The sequence below is a fragment of the Sinohyriopsis cumingii genome, chromosome 17, assembly GCF_028554795.1.
Source record: "Sinohyriopsis cumingii isolate HCF-2022 chromosome 17, ASM2855479v2, whole genome shotgun sequence".
NCBI lineage: Eukaryota > Metazoa > Mollusca > Bivalvia > Unionida > Unionidae > Sinohyriopsis > Sinohyriopsis cumingii.
In genome coordinates this window covers 68,557,413-68,580,008 of record NC_142977.1, presented here as the reverse complement: position 1 = coordinate 68,580,008, position 22,596 = coordinate 68,557,413, and the positions used below count along the sequence as shown (strand labels likewise).

The following is a 22,596-nucleotide window of genomic DNA, read 5'->3' as shown; positions in this document are numbered from 1 at the left end:
ATAGTTAATTTAAATTCTTTGTGATAGATTTTGTCCAATTCACTTCATCTTCTATTCCATTATTTCCGACATATAATTATTTATATTAACTATCAACTGGTTAACTGATGGTCTTGAAATTTTATTTTGACTCTTAGCACAGTTGATAGGTTCAGAAATTGTTTGTATAGTTCATCAGAGAGCAAGGATCTTTGGTATAGTATCCATTTTCTGTTACCAGATATAGTTTGTATTACTAATAATAGTAACAGACTGCGTTTTATTACCTATAAATCCACTTACCCTGCAGGTCAGTTTTAAAAATCAAGGAAGGCAGCTTAAAATTTAGGTCAGTTATTAGACCTGATAAGTGGGTGGCTGAGTGGTCTAAAATGTATACCTTTATTGATCACTGCCTTCTCACTCCTGCATAGGTTTGAGTCTTGGGCTTGGCTAATGTGGATATGTCAGAAAGCTTGACAGTAGCTTCCCTTGGATCAGTAGTTTTTGCGGGGGTTTCCCAGGTTCTTCCTCCACCAGTCATACTGGCTTATGTATGTCTATTATGTGCTAAAAAATGGCATTAAATCCACAGCAACAGCAGTATTCCACTGATAGTAGTACTTGAAATGATCCTAGAAAATGATTTTAAAAGGGAATCACCACTATAATTACTCAGATGTTTAAAATGTTAAACTGTGATATAAATAAAAGAAATTGTATAATGAAATTATAAAAACTATTTAAAGCAGTATGTTGGTGAGAGTGTGTCAGGTCATGAATAGGAATAGTTCTGGAGTTCTTCTTCTATCTCATAAATCCCTTCAAACAATTAGTGCCTTCAGTACTTTGATTCTTTTTCAGGGTGAATAGTCTACTGAATGTTGGGGAGTCAGTTTTGAGTCAAAAAAGTTACCTAAATGTTTGTGGGAAGGTTGATAAAAATATAATCAAGTTTCATTTGTCTAACTTCCATTTATTTGACAACATATTTTATATTATGCCATAAAATTCTTCGTAAATTTAAATCTCTTTTTCAGACAGTCATCTTTAAAAATTGTTTTTTTTATGGCAACATAGAATTGATAAAATGCACAGTCCTGCATGTCGTAAGAGGCAGAAACTATCTTGGCTTGGTTGCCATGCTGAACTTGCAACCATCATGGTACACCTATGGGCAAATTACCTAAGTTCTGACTAGCAACTTATCTTGTCGAGGCATAAAACACGGAAACAATTCATTCTAATGACAACAGTTTATGTTAGATAAATGATGTGTAAGGTTTGGGAATCAAAGGCTACCTACAAGACAACTATTGAATCTGTATGTGCCCATGTAAACCAGTATCATGCACGTGTATTTCATTAATTGACTGAAATTAATTTTGTTTTTATGCTAACATTTATGCCACTAAGTTATTTAAAAGTAGCTAGTCTTGTGCAGCTGTGAATAGAGATTTGTTTTCAGTTCAAGAATACATCGTAGAATCACCAAAATTTTCACTCTAGGTTGGAAGAAATTCCCAAAGTCAGACCATGAGGAAGATTCCCCTAGTGAAACGACTGCCAGTCTGGATCGTAGAGAGAGTCGCAGTGATACTCAATTCCACTCCACACGACCCAAAGGCAAAATGTCATTTAAAACAGCTAGTCATGCAACCTTGACCTTTCTTAGTGCTAGAAAGAGAATTGAAGGTGGTCTTAAGCACTTGGGAAAAAGGATGTCAAAACGGGACAGTATTGATGGTAAGTATGAAACACACAAATTTCCCAGTATAAAGGTTTAGTAAATTTTGTTTCAGCAGTTTTTTTTCCTCATCATGTAGCAAGTTTACATCATATATTTGAGTGATAATAACTTGAATGACTTGGCAATAATATGATTTTCAAGATGTATTCTTTCCCTTTTGATGCATCATTTGTTAATTTGAACGAGTCAGTATCCTTAAAACACAAATACATACATTATCTATTTCAGAATGAGGTATTAAAATATATCAGTGGGGGAAAATGATATTGCCACAATATTGATACCACTTTTGGAACCACTTTGAGGAAATTGAGTAAATTTATCTGCTCTGGTATATTTAAGACCTGTATTTCCATATTTAGGCTTATTTCATTTTTCTTCTTTTTCTGCCCTTCTCTCAGTCCCTATCAGGATAAAGAGATTTTAAAATGGGTCAGTACTGTAGAAAATCTAGTGTACATTTATGTAATCAGTAAGGCCATCAAGAAACGCCTAAAATGGGTCAGTACTGTGGAAAATCTAGTGTACATTTATGCAACCAGTAAGGCCATCAAGAAATGCCAAAAATGGGTCATTACTGTAGAAAATCTAGTGTACGTTTATGTAATCAGTAAGGAGATGCCATCAAGAAATGCCTAAAATGGGTCAATACTGCAGAAAATCTAGTGTACGTTTATGTAATCAGTAAGGATATGCCATCAACAAATGCCAAAAATGGGTCAGTACTGCAGAAAATCTAGTGTACATTTATGTAATTAGTAAGGAGATGCTATCAAGAAACGCCTAAAACGGGTCAGTACTGTAGAAAATCTAGTGTACATTTATGTAATCAGAAAGGATATGCCATGAAGAAAAGCCTAAAATTGGTCAGTACTGTAGAAAGTCTAGTATACATTTATGTAATCAGTAAGGATATGCCATCAAGAAACGCCTAAAATTGGTCAGTACTGTAGAAAGTCTAGTGTACATTTATGTGATCAGTAAGGCCATCAAGGTATGCCTAAAATGGGTCAGTACTGTAGAAAGTCTAGTGTACATTTATGTAATCAGTAAGGAGATGCCATAAAGAAACGCCAAAAATTGAACTCCAAACAAGAAAATGTATACAACATGTATTAACTTTTCTATAATGAGAAACTCACATGACCTGTAGCTATTCAGCATTCTATTTTACCCGTATAGTATCATATCTTTACACTGTCAAAGAAATGAACACATTTTTAGGAAAAACTCTTGATTTTAATTCTTTTAACTCTTATTCCAATCATATTCATGTTTGAATATGATGGGGAAATCAGACATTGATGAGTGTTGATTTAATAAAAAAAATTCAGTGACAATCAGAATTTGGATGAGTGCAGCATCTGTTACTGAATTAGACTGCAAGTATTCAATGGACGAAAATTCATGCTGAAATGAAAAGTAGACAAAATAAAGAACCAAATTCTTGCAGATAAACTGACAATCATTAGAATCGTTTTGATTGCTCTGTGATGTCCTGTACCTTTTCAATATAATGTTCACTGTATCAGTGCACATAAAAAATGTGTAAACAAAAATACTAATTTCTTCATTTTCATCAGAACACTGTCATTAGTGTGACAAAATACACAATTTGATTCATTGTATGTACTAACTTCATAAAAAGTTTTTCCTAAACTTACTGTTAAATTGTTGTTTCATTTTATCAGTATATTAATGCAGCTGTAAATCACATTGCCACAAAATGGACTACAAATGTCTGTGTAAATCAATGGGTTTGCGTTAAAAATGAAAGGATCTGTGTTTGTTTGAGTAGATACAAGGAAATATTTCATTTGTGAAGTGGAAACATTTTGTACTGTCACCTATGACTTTTCAGCTTGTGACAATACGTTTCTCACTGCAGTTGTATAATATTTCTTTGTATTTACTGAAGAAATGTGAAATTGTTTCTGTTAAAAATAGTTCTTAAGCATTTCATAAACATTTACTTTTTCTTTTAATTTAAATTTAATTGTCTTGGATAAATTACTGGTAGATGCCAATTAGAGAACTTGACAGTTTCCTTGCAGAGTTGAAGTTAATCTTCATTTAAATCTACAGGTTTATTACAGTGTGTTCAGGTGTTTTATATGCATGTCTTTTATTCCTAGCAACCAAAACAGATGCATCTTCTCAATTATGAAGATGGCACATGTTCAGTGCAATGTACTGTTAGAAACAAGAAGTAAACAAGAAGTAAATTTGCATTTAGAAAGGTGCAAGCTGGGCAGAGAAAAGATAAAACGGCTTAAGATGGTAGTTGAAGTGAAACTAGAAACTGGCAAGAAATTTAACAGTGAAAGTAATATTTGTGAAAGCACATTTAATTTTTGTGATGAAATCATACTAGCAATACAGTCCTAACCACTTATATTGACATCACTTATATTCCCGTGGTCTGTTGTTATGCTTATGTCAACATTGACATAAAAAATAAACTTGGCCCTATGTCCCAAATTGAACAAATCCTTTGTTTTACAATAGTTTATGTTGACAAGCTGCCAGTTCCAATCCATACTTTGTTCTACAATTATTTGATGTTGCCACTGCACTAAGAACAGGCATTTGTTTGGTTCTCCAAAGTTAGCCTTTCACAGTGACTATAATAACACATACCCCTTGCATCAAAGCTAGCCAGCTGCAATCTTAAATAAAATTGACAAACCCTTAATTAACACATTAGCCACTGGAGCTTTTTGTCATTTTTGCCTGAAAATCGAGTAGGAAACACATTTTGAAAGCTATTTCTGAATAGACTGAAAAACACCAAATCTGTGGTCATCTTTCAATAACATACTGCCTAGTGGTGTTAGAAACATTGATTTTCGTTGGCTGTTTGATTCGCACATGAGCAGAAGGGTAAAAGTTGGACTTCTTTTGTTTTTTCTTCTTTTTTTTTCCTAAACGGAGCCATTATTTTTGTATGGAGACCACTCTTTATTCCAAATGCTCATCTTATCCTACTTTTTGCAATGGCTCATCTGTCTGTTTGCAGTTTATACCAGTTTGCCTTAGATCTGAGATCAAAAAGTCTACAATGCAGACACAAAATTGGATTCTGACTACGGTCAAATTTTGGGTTTAAAAAAAGTCAGGTCCAAAAAATGAGTTTTTTTTATCAGTATTTTGTAGTGCAACTAGATATTCCAGATTATTTGGTATCATTGTAGAGCTACATCTGTCTACCTTTCTATAATAACACCCTCTTTAGTGTATCATGCATGACCATGACACTACAGAGCTGGGCAGTAGGCTATTACCTCCTGCCACATAAATGCGTCGCTTGGGGTTAATGTGTTAAAGGAAGCCAGCACCAAACTTTAATAAAAGCAATGGAATCTGATTGATAATTACATTTTCCAAAGTGTTTGTTGGAACATGTTTATTGATGCCATGAAAGTTTCCATTTTTAGGGAAGAAAGTAACTTTATGTTGATGATGGTTACTAACAGCAGTGTAAATCACAAATTAATCTTTTGAAACTAGATATCTGGCTGTCAAATTAACTGAAGGTGGGACATCTTGCAAAGATGTTTGTGAAATACTTTTATATTTTTTTATATTATGTTCACGTTTTCATTTCCCAATGATTAGCCTCATTCATTTGTTAGCCTCAGCAAGATGATAGATGTCTCCAGCTGACCAAAATATAGGCCAATTTAAGTTCATGTACTTGTAGAATGTAGACAACATCTATACAGCCACGGGCTGCTGGTGACAATGAATATCACATTGCATTGTTTAGTGACATGTTTATTGTCAATCGGACATTGATCAAGCAAGGATTACCATTTTTTTATATGATTTTGTTATTGGTGTTTTCTTATGGGATATGAGTGACACATGAAGTTTTTAACACATGACCTATTCTGAATTCGTGAAATTTTCAAATATACATACTGGATTCTACTACACACATGTTACATGTCAATATACAAATATATTTCAGCCTAGTTTTTTTATATATATTTAAGACAATTTTCCCTTGTTTTTTTCTCACATTTAGTCATTGACAACTGGTGACCTCTTGTGATTTAAAGTTGATGCACCTTGGATTTTGTTGAATATATGAACAGTGATTCTGAAACAGGTAATAATATGCAGACATAACCTTTTCCCAGCAGATACTAAGCTTCATCAGTCCGAGTTTGGTGATGCTGCAGATGCTGACCATAGTCTTGAACCAGAGAAAAGATTAGTTGATAAATTCATTGTCAAGTCTGGCATGTTCCGATTCAGCTTCCTGTTGGAGTGCTGTCAGCCAGGTTCCATGCCAGACCCACAGCTTTTGGCTGCCATGCTACAGTTGGTGAGTACATAGAAGATATGTAAGTATGAGATTTTCTACTGATTCATGATTTCAGGTGTTTTTCAGGATTAGATGGGTGAAAACTGTTGAGAAATTTGGAGGAGGTTGAGGTGAGTTTAAGTAAGCTAAGGAAATGAAAACTACTGGATCAAATAAATATATTCTGTTAAAATTTGCTGAGCACAAATTATTAGAAAAGCAGTTGCAGAATTTCTTCGATTTGGGGTAACCCTTAATGTCAGTGTTTTGTATAGTAATACATTTAATGTAACATATTTCAATGGTAATTTAAGGTTATTGCATGGAAGGGATAGCACTTCTGAATTCTTGCTTGTTAAGCCATCATATTTTTCACCTTCATTTCAAATGACAAATGTTATATCTGGTAACTAGGAGAGTTGGGTAAACAGGATAGAAATCAAATTCAGAGTTTGAATGGATACATGGATCAATGACTTTGGAGATGATAGGAACATTAATTGGAGATTTATCAAGAGAACTGATGTCCCAGTGAGGGCTTTGCTTGCTACACAGACAATGATTCAGGAAGAAGAAGCAAAATCTTGAGGGAACTTGAGTGGGGTTCCATTGCATCTAGCGCATGGTTATGTACATGATGCATGTATGAACAGTTTGAGTGGGGTTCCATTGCTTCCAATACACTGTTATCAAGACAATGCATATATGAACAGTTTGAGTGGGGTTCCATTGCTTCCAATACACTGTTATCAAGACAATGCATATATGAACAGTTTGAGTGGGGTTCCATTGCTTCCAATACACTGTTATCAAGGCAATGCATATATGAACAGTTTGAGTGGGTTCCATTGCTTCCAATACACTGTTATCAAGACAATGCATATATGAACAGTTTGAGTGGGGTTCAGTTGCTTTCAATACACTGCTATCAAGACAATGCATATATGAACAGTTCGAGTGGGATTCAACTGCTTCCAATACACTATTATCAAGACAATGCATATATGAACAGTTTGAGTGGGGTTCCACTGCAGTACATATTTCATTACAGCCTACTGAATATTGGTCTAACTTATTAAAAATATCAATTTTCTTTACAGGAAAGGTCTTGTTTGAGTTGGCAGGTCTGATGTTGTATTATTCATTGGGTGTCATTGCTTTTTTAGCGTCATAAACTTCATGTAAAATCGACAGGAGTTTATGATTTGGTTTATAAGATGATATTAAGGACGTTTCATTATTCAGTATTATTACAAAGTGTTGCAACATAATGTGGATATTGATGTTATGATGTGACACAGAACTGCATGCATGTTTTGTTTCAAGTCAGTGGATAGATGGAGATTGTTACGATGTCAATATGTCACGGCTTGATGACCTCAGTGTGGACCTTTTGTATTCCTACTCTCTATTGGTCAAGTTCTGCCCCCCCCCCCCCCCCGGAACAAGACACTTGTTCAGTTTCAAAATTTATTACATACCTATATTCTGTACTTTCCAAATAGTTGAAATATACAGTAATACTGGACTAAAATTGTACAGGGATTTATGAATGTTTTATTAGGTGCATCAGAGACTGTTGATTGGTGGACATAAGTCAAATAAACTGAATAATTTCAGTTTGGGGATGGACATATTGACCGTTCATATTAAATAAAGATAAGATCAACCATATAAGAATAAATGGTATGTAGTAATCTCAGTTTACCATTTATCTCAAAGCGGGGAACGATTTCTTAATTAGTGATTCAAAATTAAAACAGTTTGTTCAGCAGTGAGGTTTATTCTGAGCTTTTAATGGCAGTAGTTCTTTCAGACTAATGGGATTAGATTGTTAAATATTGGAATTGTAACATCAAAAAAGTATTTATATGAATATGTATATCTATGGAAAATTTGATTCCATTATACAGATGTTTTCTCTTTCTGTGTAGGAAGCTCCAGTAATAGCCAGAGCAAGTTTGCTGTTGGAGTGTGCTCATTTTGTCCATCGTTGTAACCAGGGAGATTGGCCCAGTTGGATGAAATTGAATTTGCCAAGTTTCCGTAGCTCTGTGGCAGCATTACAGAGCAGAGGCCAGCCATCTGGGTACAGGCGCATGCTGGCATTACAGAAAATTGCTGGCAGAATGTTCTATGCCTGGGCAGAGGTATGTATTAGTGTTCAGCAGCAGCACATCTGGACAATAAAGGCTAAATTGCACCAATTAAAATAAAATTAAAAAAATATGAATATAAAGAATCATACAAAGAAACTTTAAGAAGATAATCCCTTCCAGATATATGTAAACATGAAGCACTAAAAGATGTAAGGTAAAAATGATGAAATTTCATAAAAGGTGTATAAATAAAAGATAAAGATACAAAAAATATAGATTCTTAAAATACAGTTTCAATTTTTTTTATATAAAATGCATTCCCTCAAAAAGTCCAAGATTTTCTCTGGTGTTAAATCATGATAATGAATAGAGCTGATTGCTATTCATGTGGTGGTACATCATCATAAAAAATAAAGCTGATTGCTGTTCATGTGGTGGTGCATCATCATAAGGAATAAAACTGATTGCCATTCATGTGGTGGTACATCATCATAAAGAGTAAGACTGATTGCTATTCATTTGGTGGTACATCATCATAAAGAGTAAGACTGATTGCTATTCATGTGGTGGTGCATTATCATAAAAGATAATTTTGATTGCTATTCATTTGGTGGTACATCGTTATAAAGAGTAAGACTGCTATTCATGTGGTGGTGCATCATTATAAAGAGTAAGACTGATTGCCATTCATGTGGTGGTGCATCATTATAAAGAGTAAGACTGATTGCTATTCATGTGGTGGTACATCATCATAAAGAGTAAGACTGATTGCTATTCATGTGGTGCATCATCATAAAGAGTAAGACTGCTATTCATGTGGTGGTACATCATTATAAAGAGTAAGACTGATTGCTATTCATGTGGTGATGCATCATCATAAAGAGTAAGACTGATTGCTATTCATGTGGTGGTACATCATCATAAAGAGTAAGACTGATTGCCATTCATGTGGTGGTACATCATCATAAAGAGTAAGACTGATTGCCATTCATGTGGTGGTACATCATCATAAAGAGTAAGACTGATTGCTATTCATGTGGTTGTGCATCATCATAAAGAGTAAGACTGATTGCTATTCATGTGGTGGTACATCACCTTAGATATCAGACAATACACATACAGATATCAGACAATACAGACAGTACACATACAGATATCCACCTTAGATATCAGTCAATATACCTACAGAAACATTTTTACTGCAGAATCTTGGCTACCAGCTTGAGTTCATTTTGGCTAAGGAGCACACTGAAATTGTGAACATTGTCAGTGATGTTCATGATGAACAGCGACGCAAACAGCTGCGTGCTGAAGATGACGTAGAGGACTTTCTTGATGAAGGTATTCATTTGACTTTTATAATTTATTGTTATTACTTTTGCACCTTTTATTAGTATTTTGAAATCTGTCCAAATTTCTTGAATCTGTGGAATACATTGAACTCAGTGGGAACGTGGACGAATGAATTCAAACATCTTTATTTTTATTCACAAGGTTTACAGTAATATTTTAGGAATTCATTATGAACAAAATTACAATAATATGTTTTCTGAATGGATTGGAATTCTGGAATCTGGATTCTATTATCTAGATTGCATGATGATTTTTTTTGCCTTGTAGATTCTATCTAAATTTGTGACATACTTGAGTTAAATTTATGACATACTTTGGCTAAATTTATTATATTTTTATGCTCCATCTTGTGTTAATGGCATGTACTGACTTGCTTATAGGTCAGAATTTTTTGCTGAAAATGTGATTCATGCAGAGTAAAGGGCATCTTAAGTGCAATACACAAACAAAAAAAAAGATAAATCGGTGGGTAATGTTGGAAACTCGAGACGTTTATCATACATATGAAATACTATTAATTCAAATATTGCTATGATTTCATTCCCATAGTCTTATCCAGAAATGCATATATGGTGTGCACTGTTTTTCCATTCATTACAGTTATCATTTCATAATACCTGCATCTACATTTATTTGGATTTTAATAATTTGAAAATGTTAAATATTGTTATATATTGTCCATCAGTGTTGTTTACCTTAGTTCTTTACTTGCAAGTATATTGCTTCCATTTTAATGCAGGTCTTTACAACCCATATTTGTTTTACATTTTGTGTTATGCTGTAAATTGCTGTTTGTAATTGATGCAATAAAGTTTTGATTTGGTTTATATTTGCCTTTTTCATAAGTCAGATCAGAGTCCCAAGCTGTATTTCGTAAGTTACCTGCCAGTGCACATGAGCCAATCAACCATTGGTTGGTAACGGCACCACTTTATTTTCCTATTTGACTGTCTTTTGATCAATCCACACATTTTATACTTCTTCAGTATCAAGTAGAGTTATATATTTAGTTAACTACATGTGCTTATTGTAATTCTCTGTGATAATGCTCCACAAACGACACCTATTAATAGATTTCCTAGACTGTATGATGAAAGTGTCAGTTAGAGAGCCCAAGCTCAGTCTCCACATAAGTACCCATCACTGTAATTACAGTGCTATAAGTCTTGGCCCACCTCGGAGATTTTTTATTTCATTGTATGCTTTGTGTTTTTCAGTGATCTTAAAATTATTTTTACAAATAGACTTCATGTTTGTTAAGAACTTCTCATTATGAGTTATTAGATAGAAAAGTCATAAATTAATATTTGTTTTGAGAGAAAAAAACCCCACTAAATACATTTAATTTTCATCTGCTTTTTAAAAATTTTTTTTCACCAATTTCAAATACTATATGTATAATTTCATTGGACAGTGACAGGCATTGAACATTAGCACAATCTTTTTACCATACTAATATTGACTTCTCCCATTTTTGCTCTAGTTTACTATTATCAGTATATGCATTATTGCAATAATTTTAAAAAGTCACCAGTAGTTACACATTTCTGCCTTGAAAATTTAAGTACTGAACTCATTAATATGTGCTACCAGTATTAAAACAATGAAAATAGTGTTTAGTTCATTGCTTGCACATTTATTGTGACCTCGTTTACATCATAGTGTCAATACATGTACTTTGAAGATTTTAACTTGCACTGACTTAAGTACATTTCTTTGTTTCAGATCTTAGTCACCACTGGAGCAAAATTAAATAATGTCCTTAAAATATGATAAAGAAGCCTCACAAATAATGCTTTGAAGATAATTGCTATAGCAACTCCCTTGTAGTTTGCTTGGATTTAAGCAACCTTAAAATAGTACATGTTTATTCAGCTTCGTTTATCATATTAATATTATGTATCAAATAGCGGACCACTCTGGTGGCCTAAGTGATTAGAGCATCCTCCTTGGATGTGGGAGGTCACATGATCATACCCTGGTCGAGTCATACCAGAGTCTTATAAAAATGGTACTGCCTCACTTGGTGCTCAGTATTAAGAGGTTAGTGTTAGGACTGCTCGGCCTGGGTCAGGATAATGTGACTGGGTGGGACATGATGCAACATGTCTATGGCAAGATACTACAGTGTTAGACATCACTGTAATCTGCAGACATCATAGTGATATGATTGAATAATTGTTAAAGCTGTGTTAAAAATCTAAATCAAACACAAACAGCAAAGGCAGTGAATGGATTAATGTTATAGATGAAAGGGGTACCCTCATTACCCAGGCCTGGATTTCTAACAGAAAACAAAGATAAATCCAACAATTATAATCCAGACAATTTGCCCAAACAATCAGCTCACCAAAGCAAATGTGGAATGAATAATGTATGAAAATTTTGGGTTTTGTGTTAATCTGAAACACAATATTAATAGGGATCATTGATCTAGTCAATCTATATTTAGAATATTAGCCTATATTATGGTTGATGTTGTTGTAGTGTTTAACGCCATTTTTCAGCACACGATAGGCTATACATGGCGGCCAGTATTATTGGTGGAGGAAGAAGCCGGGAAAACCCCGGAAACCTATATTATGGTCATTCTCTAATGAATATACAACACTTACATGAATGTATGCTGGTTATATGCATAGTATATTTATAAACATTATATACATGTCTTTGCATATAAATTGTATTGCATAGTAGGATTGCCTATATAACTAAAACGGGTAAGTAACTCTTGAGCATGTGAAACAAAGTCAGTAAAACAGCAATGGATGTATAGCTTAAATATGATCTGAAAGAGACTTGGTAAATAAATCAAAATCTACGTCAAATATTTTTAGAAATAGACTAGGATATAAGTGATGCTTGTGGTAATAAACATTGTGTAAGTGTTTTGCACTATATGACAGGTCTTTCGGTAAATTCTAATCAGCGCTTGAGTTATGAAGTCTTTATTTCTACCTTTGTTTCATTTAACATTGGAGAAGTCAGATAACATACACATGTGAAATAAATAACATAAAACATTAATAATAAATGATAATAATAGTCTGTAACAGTTTATTCACATGATAATTGAACAAAAGCTGGTCGCTTCTATGTGATGTATGGTAATCTTGCCAATTTTGTCTTGACATTTTTTGGTCTGTTAGTGTCAGGACACCAAAAATGTTATAATTTTACATGTATATAAGTCTTGATAATTACTCTTCTGTCCCAAGACTGTCATTATGGTACCTGTTCAGTTTGGCTTGTTTATTTTTCCAAAGTGCAACTCTGACTCACTGATGACAAATCACCCCTCACAGACAGATATAACTTGCAAAATTGACTCCAGCTGATAGGAGAATCAAAGATGCATTTGCTTTCTACAGCCCTACAATGGGGGGGGGGGCACCTTTAGTTGAGTTATTATTAAGTGAGTATATATGATAACAGGTCTGTCAAACCATATTTATGTCGGGTTAAGGTTTGGCATGTAGGTCAGTTTCCTAGCCATTATATTGCTGTGAACACATATCTAGTGTTTATTCCCCACCTGAGAGCTGTAGGGACAATGTGTTACCCTTGCATGTAGGTTATTTGATTCACTGTGGTGGGGTGTGGTGGCAATATTAAATAGCAGTTTCATAGACTTGTCCAAAGTCTATGTCTAATGAGTAGAACATCACCATACAGTATTTTGCTTAAGTGTTGCATACATGCATACATCTCTGTGCTTTACAGAGAACAGATGAGGTTATGGGATAGACCAGCTTATTTGTTTGTACATATGTTTAAAAACGTCCAACTATGGGATATGTTTTAAGGTGGTCTGTTGATGTCTACAATAGTTTTAGAGTTTTGATCCACCTCCATTAACAGGGCTTGGCATAGGAATGGGTTTTATATATATACATGTGATTACAATAACCCCAAAGTTGTAAGTCACACATGTTAGAGTAATAGTATGTGTGGTCAATTTATTTAGGTGTCTTGGGTATTGAATGAAACTCCAGGGGCATGATATGTGGCCCTATATCATGACTTAGACACTAAAGATTCCTGTCCAATACACACACACAAATATATATATATATATATATATATATATATATATATATATATATATATATATATATATATATATATATATATATATATATATATATATATATATATATATGTATGTATGGAAGCTGGGATATATTCAGTGAACATTCATTATTTTAAAACCTGTATTTATAGCCACTGTGAACCAGGATGGATCCGAATGTCCTTATGCTTTGAAGATGCTTGGCTGCCTGGTTTTGGAAGAGATCACCATTTTCTTAAGAGAGAATTTCCAATATTTGCCTCGAATCAAGAAAAGTAGACAAGAACCAGGCTGGGATAAGAACTTGACATCACGTAGATGGAGCTCGATGATTGGAAGTCCAGGTCATTCAGACAAAAGCTCAGAGTCAAATTTGGTAGAACTGCCACAGTCATCATCAGGTATCAAATGCCTTAGTTTTAATATTATTTATTTTGCATTAGTGAAACATTGTTTAACAAGTTCTAACAGTTCTTATGTGAACTTTTTGCTTGCTCATATGTTGATGTGATATGTTATTTAACAATTGCATGCTGTATTCATGCTTGTTACTAAGAATAGTTTGTATTTTTAATTTTTAAAAATCTCATTTTGGTAGTAACCATGGAATTGGGTAGCCAATTGGATTAAAATCATATCTCCATTGTTACACATGAAGATCTGACAGTGACCGCTTTGGGGTCATGTTCTTTTATCCTATATTATCACCATAATTGCTAATTTTATGTTTGGAGACTGATCAGTGTGGATGAAGAGCATGAATGTGTACCGAACGATTTAATTCACTGTCAGATTTTTGAAAGCATTATCTAATTCAAAGGTCACTAGAACATGACCCCTGAGCAGTTGTAGTCAGAGCTTCATGCGGGACAGCGGAGATCTTATTTTAATCAGATTGGTGGTTTGCATGCCAGACATGTGACTGAAAGAGTGCCGATTCAGTTCTCCCATTGGAACAGCCTGAGTTGGATACTGCAGTGTGTCTTACTCCAATCGCCGTGGCACTAAATAACCTGATTGTGTTGCTATGCTGTAAAACACCAAAACTATACCAGACTTTTCCACATTTAGCTCCGTTGGCCTTTTCTTTAAGAACTGGTTCTACCTGTTGAAAGGGACATGACTAAAATTGTAATTCTTAGAGGAGACCATTCTCAATATTTTAACTTTTTATATTTTTTTTATTCATCCCATCTACAACAGCCCAAGCCATGGGAAGCCCTGGTGAAAGGAAGATAAGTTTTGCTGTCCAGCCTGAGAAAACAGAGTCACCAGACAGTAGCACCACATCAATTTCATTAATTGAACCCCCCTTGGGTCCTCCTCACACTCCAGTTGAGGAGAGAAAAGGTAGGTTGGAGTAATAGACAGATGATCTGAATGCAACCTTTATATCAATAATGGAATTCCCTCACACTCTTGTAGAGAAGGGGCTTAGTAGGTCATGAGTAAGATAGAGACAGACAGACAAACAAACAGTGCTCACTGAACAGTAGCACAGTACAAATCTCAACAATTTAGTCCAGTTTGGGTCCCCTTGTACTCCAGTGGTGGAGAGTGGGACATAAACACAGACAGATTTTGATTTGTATTTATATCTGCATTCCATGTAGATTGTTCACATATGGACACAAATTTACAGGCATACATACATTCTGGCATACCCACTGTTCTCATAAACCATCTTTTGTAAATTGTAACGGTGTAGCCATCTTCTTTTAAAAGACTCTAACCTCATGTTCAGTTTACATTGTTGCATTGTTCCAACCTGGTACTTTTGAAATTGAGCCACTACAGAAAAATATGATGAGGAAGCTGCATACATTTACATGTATTACCATAATAATTAATCATTTTGTGAGAAAGCTGCATACATGCATTACCATAGTAATGAATCATTTGATGAGAAGCTGCATACATTTATTACAGTAGTGATGAATCTTATGATGAGAAAGCTGCATACATTTATTACCATAGTAATGAATCATTTGATGAGAAGCTGCATACATTTATTACCGTAGTAATGAATCATTTGATGAGAAAGCTGCATACATGTATTACAGTAGTAATGAATCATTTGATGAGAAAGCTGCATACATGTATTACAGTAGTAATGAATCATTTGATGAGAAAGCTGCATACATTTATTACAGTAGTAATGAATCATTTTGTGAGAAAGCTGCATACATTTATTACAGTAGTAATGAATCATTTGATGAGAAAGCTGCATACATTTATTACAGTAGTAATGAATCATTTTGTGAGAAAGCTGCATACATTAATTACCGTAGTAATGAATCATTTGATGAGAAGCTGCATACATTTATTACCGTAGTAATGAATCATTTTTTGAGAAAGCTGCATACATTTATTACAGTAGTAATGAATCATTTGATGAGAAAGCTGCATACATTTATTACAGTAGTAATGAATCATTTTGTGAGAAAGCTGCATACATTAATTACCGTAGTAATGAATCATTTGATGAGAAGCTGCATACAAAAATTACCGTAGTAATGAATCATTTTGTGAGAAAGCTGCATACATTTATTACAGTAGTAATGAATCATTTGATGAGAAAGCTGCATACATTAATTACCGTAGTAATGAATCATTTTGTGAGAAAGCTGCATACATTTATTACAGTAGTAATGAATCATTTTGTGAGAAAGCTGCATACATTAATTACCGTAGTAATGAATCATTTGATGAGAAAGCTGCATACATTTATTACAGTAGTAATGAATCATTTTGTGAGAAAGCTGCATACATTTATTACCATAGTAATGAATCATTTGATGAGAAAGCTGCATACATTTATTACAGTAGTAATGAATCATTTGATGAGGAAGCTGCATACATTTACATGTATTACTGTAGTAATGAATCATTTTGTGAGAAAGCTGCATACATTTATTACAGTAGTAATGAATCATTTGATGAGAAGCTGCATACATTTATTACCGTAGTAATGAATCATTTGATGAGAAAGCTGCATACATTTATTACAGTAGTAATGAATCATTTTGTGAGAAAGCTGCATACATTTATTACAGTAGTAATGAATCATTTGATGAGAAAGCTGCATACATTTATTACAGTAGTAATGAATCATTTTGTGAGAGTGAAAATGTTTAAATTAAACTTCTTCTCCAGTTAAAAACTCCTGCATTTTACCAAGTAGTAACTGATGGCAGAATAACCAGAAAAATTAAATAAAACAATGAAATGTTGGTAAATGTGCAAGAATAGAGAGATTTTTTTAATACTTGTGTTTTTGTAAATCTGAAAGATCTGTCTTGCAGCTGATTAAATGACCTGATGAAAACAAAGAAGGTCGTTATTGTACTGCAGTAGTGATGGTAATGATGATTGTGATTATTATTATTAATATTATTATTCACAGGGAGAAGATTAGCTCAGGGTCGTCAGAAACTACTGAAACATCTCAGACGTGGTTCAAGCCACAACACAAGTTTACGGCATAATCGTAGTTTCCGTTTGCGCCGTCAACAAGAGGGTGGAAGTATGTTTTGTATTTGCAATATTTTTATTTTAATATTATTTGTTTTAAAAAAAAAGTTATATATGATAATAAAGCTTTATAAACTATTGGTCAGTTATTTGGTCTTTTAAGCAGCTTAAATTTGATTTAATGCTCCATTAATTTGAATTCTTATAAGTTTAATTATTATATCACTTACATACAACCTTTAATGGAGAAATATAAGATTACTTTCTTAGTTAAATATTTTTTAACTTTGTGTTCTATACTGCGTATTTAAAGCTGTTTGATGACACATAACTTGTTTGCCTAACTGGTCTCTTTGTCTTTGAAGACCTGGATTCAGTTGCTAACAGCAACTGTTTTTACATTTATTTCTGGTTTATTTGGTTCTCCAAATTGTCTTCAATCTCACCATACTTTGTTATGGGTATTTGGATCACTTTAAGCATTTCTGCATTAGCTGTCAGTTAATCAAAGACTGCTATTATTGTCTTTTGATGTGCTGTATTGTTTTCACAAAACACTGCCTATTGGAATATTAGAAGCAAATTGTATGTGAATATGACCAGGTTTTTCAGTATAGTGGCATTGATTTGAAGTGAGTTTTTGCCTATTATATTACTCTTAGCTTTTGAGACAAAGAAACAACACAACAGAACACTGAAATAGTACCCACATATTCTTAGCAGAATTTCTTGTCTGAGTGGCTCTGATTTCTTCCAACACTTAGATCAGTTGTTGAAGTTGGTAGGTACATAACGGTAATTTCAAAAAGCCTGAAGTATTCCACATGAATATAATGTTTAATGGGGTGATTGATCTCCTTTTTTCTGTTGTATTTAGAATTTATGGAAGTGTTTTGATTAATTGTTTAATAGCTTCAACAAAAACTGATTCAACACCATATACAGACCTGCCACTTATCTTGATTTATTATGGTTCATCCAGACTTTTTGTTTCCAAATCCCAAAATTCGGATTTTTTGATTTTACCCCCAAATTAAAATTTTTGTAAACGCTAGAAAAAATAAGAATGAAGCTAAAATCTGATAGTTAAATAAAATGGAAAGAGAGACAAGTAAATCCTAATTCGAAATATTCAATATTCATAGTCAGCTGGCATTGTGCAGATCCAAGTGACCGGTGTTTTGCTGCTTTGTTGTAAATCCCCATTCTCATCATCACAGAAGACAGTAAACATTCAGTTTATACCTTTGGATTCACAGTGGGTCTGCCTCCTTCAATGAGAGCAACAGTGATGCAGAAATGCCACAAGGAATACACTCAAACTTTGGCTTTATCGTAAATATGGAGCTTGATGAATATCGTGCCAGATGTATTTTTTTGTAAATATATGGTCATATGGTCTTCTCCAAATTCTGAATTTTTTTCATTTGGCATCCTGATTTTCACTCCACTCAAGGTGACATCCCTGTATATATTAGCCAAAATGTTTCATTAATGCAAAAGAAATCTCTGCAGCGATTTTGATTTAAAATTATATTGATGGCTTTATCTCCCTTGAAATTGCTGTCAAAAGGTTGTTGTCTATTCATAAACTTTTTCTTGCCTCAGGTTTCAAGTTGTATGGGACAGGGAGCATCCGGTCTCGAAAAGTTAGCAGCCAATCACTTATGTCACAGGAGAAATTCCCTGAACCAGATCCCAGCATGGAAGACATAGAGTCAGTGGCTGTTTGCAGTGAGGAACAGCAAGAAGCTGCTGAGGAACAGCAAGATATTGAGGATGAGAAAAAGTACCAGAATATGCCATGGCTTAGAGTGAGTAGTATACCTTTGTCTGATCAGTGAATATAGACACTAAAATTTCACCTGAGGGATTATATGTATGAGATTCAGGGAAACAGAAGTTAAATCTTTTATCTCTGATAATTGGATTTCCTTATCATGGTGTCAGTTTCTACATTACAGGTGGTACTCAGTATATGCGAGATCGATTTATGGGCTTTAATTTTCACACCACTGTGCTGGTTTTTATGCCATTGCTTATGCCATGCGTTCTGACTCGTGCACAAATCATGTACGTATTATATGTATTAATTTGTTTGAAAATTATGCTTAAATAATCATAACTTGAAAACTTGGAGATATAATTTGGCCAAGAACTTCCTTAATGTACAAGTATCCTATGGGAAAATTGCTTTCAGGTTATGGCAATTCTGATTTATGCCATAACATCTGTGGTGGAAATAAAGTATCACCTGTAATTATTTGTCTTGCCATTTGCTTTACATAGAAGATAGAAAAAGATTTTTAATTTTAATACATCACCTAATTTACTTGCTTTACTGGCAGACACTTAAGTTGTGTTTCACATTATTATTACAACATTAAAGTACATCAGATTTAACAATGATGCCATGAAACCATGATATTTTGACTGGAATAAAAAGAGCCTGAGACAACCAGAGACAAGAAAATAAAGTCTGCAAGTCCATGCAATTTTGTTTTTACAGAATATGGTTGTGATAATATTATATGTATGAATAAAGAAGCAACAGAGCAGATAAGACATTATTTTATTTATGAAATTTAGGGGCTGATACAGCATTGTTTTTGAGGACTGAAGGCTGTTAATTATATTTTTATGGTAACAAGTTTAATTTTTCTAGTGACATATCAGCCAAATCAGTAAATATTGAATATACTACAGTTAAACTTTTAACACTATTTTCATATCATTTTGTCAAGCAACAGTTGAAACTGCCATTCTTTACAGCACCGTATCACAGGGAGATTTATAGTAGCTCAATAGAATCAAATTTTGGGACAGTATTGTGTTGAATTTACTGCCCTATAGTTGATGTTCATCCTTTCAGAAACCTGTTATCATTGACAGGTGTGTTAGAATCATGCTTTTCATTTCTTCTTTAATGAATTTGTAATTATGGATTATCAATGTTTCATAAATAAAATTTGAATATGAATATAATGGGATCATAATGTGTACTATTAAGTACATTAATTCAGTGTTGTCTGAATTATTCAGTATTTCTCCATATTGCATTGCATCTTTCTTTGATGTTGCAATTTTAAATAATCTCCTAGTGCATGATGGGAATGTTAAGTTGTAAAGAGCAATGCTGTGTGTGTCATGGACCTCAGAAGGAGGTGTGAAAGATAACTATTTTTTTTGCTAAGTTCTGTATTTAGGGATACACCTTCCTCTTTCCCTTGTGTATTCATGATATTGTCTGTGATCTCCAGTGTGACTATATCATTCAGATAGTTTGTCTTGTAATACACAACTGTTTGCTTTCTACTACCAATTGATGACTTGGAAAAACACTAATACATTCCTAATCACAACAGTTAATAAAATAAGTTTTAATCATAGTAATTATAGGTTAAAAATATCAAGAAAATTGGGGGAAAAAAGGCCCAAGATAAAAAAAAATATTACATATATTTTAGATTGAAAAATACATTGGTAACTTGTTTGCATTATCACATCACCCAAGCACAACCAGTACATATTCCTTTACAGAGTGATTTGAATCTGGCTGTGTTTGGATTGGTCAGAACTACTTCTGAATATTTGTATGCATTAATTGGATTGACACATGTTAAAGACATATAATAATATGTATTGTCAGTTTTGGCTTATGACACCAAGAATGCTGGTTATTATTGACACAGGAGAAGAATACAAGATTTTACATAATATTGTTTCAATTTAATATAATGGTTATTGCAGTCATTGTCATTTTATTTGTGTTTATCATTATTATGATGAGTTACCAAATTTGCTCTTTTCATCATGTTTTTACAAGGCATGACTTACTCGTAATGCAGGTATCAAAGATTTATGTTTTCCTTTCCACAGGTTGTTATTCAGCTTGCCAATATGTCTAACTTCATCTGCACTCATCAAAACTATTGCCATCCCAATTGTTATGAGCGCCAGCGCCGCAGCTGCTCTCGACTGGTTATTGCCCTGAAAAAAGTGTATCAGTCTACAGAAGAGGGCGAGAAGAATGAATCGGAGAAAAAACTGGATGTGAGACGTGATCAGTTCAAAGAGAGACTGAAGAGAAGGGTAGGTGTACAATTGTCTCAGAATAGTATCAATGAAGTAATGGAGTTAAGAGTACTAACAATAATAATAAAAATAATTAATTTGTTATCAGACCAACTTTGATTTAAATTTAATGTTTGACCATCACATTTCCTGACAGATTATGTCTTTTTGAAGTTTGTAATACTTATGTTGTATCAGCTCCGAATTGGCTCAAAATTCGGACTTTTAATTGGTGAGGGATTTGACATAAATCATTCAAATGTCAGACTTTTTGTTTGAACATGAGACATATTTGGCTTACCTGGCAAAAGTCCATGTGAGCTCATAGTATGGCATATGCTGTCCATCATTGCTCTATCAACACTTGCTTGAGAAAACTCCAAAGGTTCCATTTATGATCAGATCTCAATCAGATTCTGTATGTAAGCTTAAATCATTTTGGCCTCACATCCACATATATTAATGAGGTGATCTTGGTTGAGTTTGTGAACACTCGCAGGTCATATTTGAGATAAGAGTTCGATCCATTTTTGTACAAGACCTCATCTGATATGGTTTGTAATCATCACTATCTCAGGTTAGTTAAATTTTGAACTACATCCACAGATATTTATGAGGTGATCTGATTGGCTGTAAACACTTTACCAACCATATTTCTTATCAGATTTTATATGTAAGCTGGTATCATTAAAATATTAGTTCAATTATGTGTGAGTTCCATATGTATTAGTGAGGATTCATGCTGATCAGATGCTGGGGATTGAACCTGCAACCTGCAGTCATGGACTCTCTATCCTAACCACTGAGCCATCACAACTCCTCTAATTGGTTATAACAACAGTTATGAAAATATGACTCAATAGATGGGTTAAATGGGATAAAGACAAATGCACTATGCCATTCAGACATTAAAAATGTTACTTTTTTTAATTAATAATGTTATTTAAGTGTATATGTCATGGGGAGGGCTATGAACAGTTTTTATGGTATGAATCATGGGTCTAGTCCCCAGGAGTGGGCGGGGACCTGGGGAGAATACTGAATGTATATGACATGACTTTTCTATTTGGGGTGAAATGATTCATCTATATGTTGATAAATTGATTCTTTTGCTGTACTGATACACATATTGCTACAGGAGGTGGAAAATCTATAGAAAATGATAAATACCTTATGCAGGTTATTATAATCTTCAGCTGTCACCAATAATTATTAGTCATTTGCCTTGTTATTCTTTAAATTGAGAATTCATCTGATTCAGCTGCTGCAGCCACAGGCACTCATCTTTGTTAAAACAATACTCATCATTTATTAAGTATTTTTATTTGTTGATTATATCTTGCCTACTTTGGGTGAAATTGAAAGCTACACTACAGTTGTCATGCAGTGAAAATATGTTGAAGTGAATTCTCATTGGTGGTTATTGTTTAAATAATAACCACCAATCAGCATTTAAGGTAGCTTATTTGCTGTGTGACAGTCA

At 33.7% G+C, this 22,596-nt stretch overlaps 1 protein-coding gene across 8 annotated transcripts in view; it reads left to right on the top strand.

Annotated features, from left to right (window-relative positions):
• The window catches only part of LOC149779169 (protein unc-80 homolog), a 225,941-nt gene that overhangs the window by 52,744 nt on the left and 150,601 nt on the right, over positions 1-22,596 (top strand). For 5 of the 8 annotated variants that reach the window (XR_016415580.1, XM_089939728.1, XM_089939727.1 and 2 more), the window contains exons 10-18: positions 1,489-1,725; positions 5,875-6,062; positions 7,976-8,191; positions 9,346-9,481; positions 13,718-13,966; positions 14,769-14,915; positions 16,972-17,091; positions 18,648-18,853; positions 20,919-21,131. Coding sequence is in view for 7 of the 8 variants with exons in the window: in XM_089939728.1 (XP_089795854.1) it covers positions 1,489-1,725; positions 5,875-6,062; positions 7,976-8,191; positions 9,346-9,481; positions 13,718-13,966; positions 14,769-14,915; positions 16,972-17,091; positions 18,648-18,853; positions 20,919-21,131 (1,712 nt within the window). In the remaining variant the exon portion in view is untranslated. The remainder of the gene's footprint in view (positions 1-1,488; positions 1,726-5,874; positions 6,063-7,975; positions 8,192-9,345; positions 9,482-13,717; positions 13,967-14,768; positions 14,916-16,971; positions 17,092-18,647; positions 18,854-20,918; positions 21,132-22,596) is intronic. The other 3 variants (XM_089939731.1, XM_089939730.1, XM_089939726.1) reach the window with 1 other exon arrangement.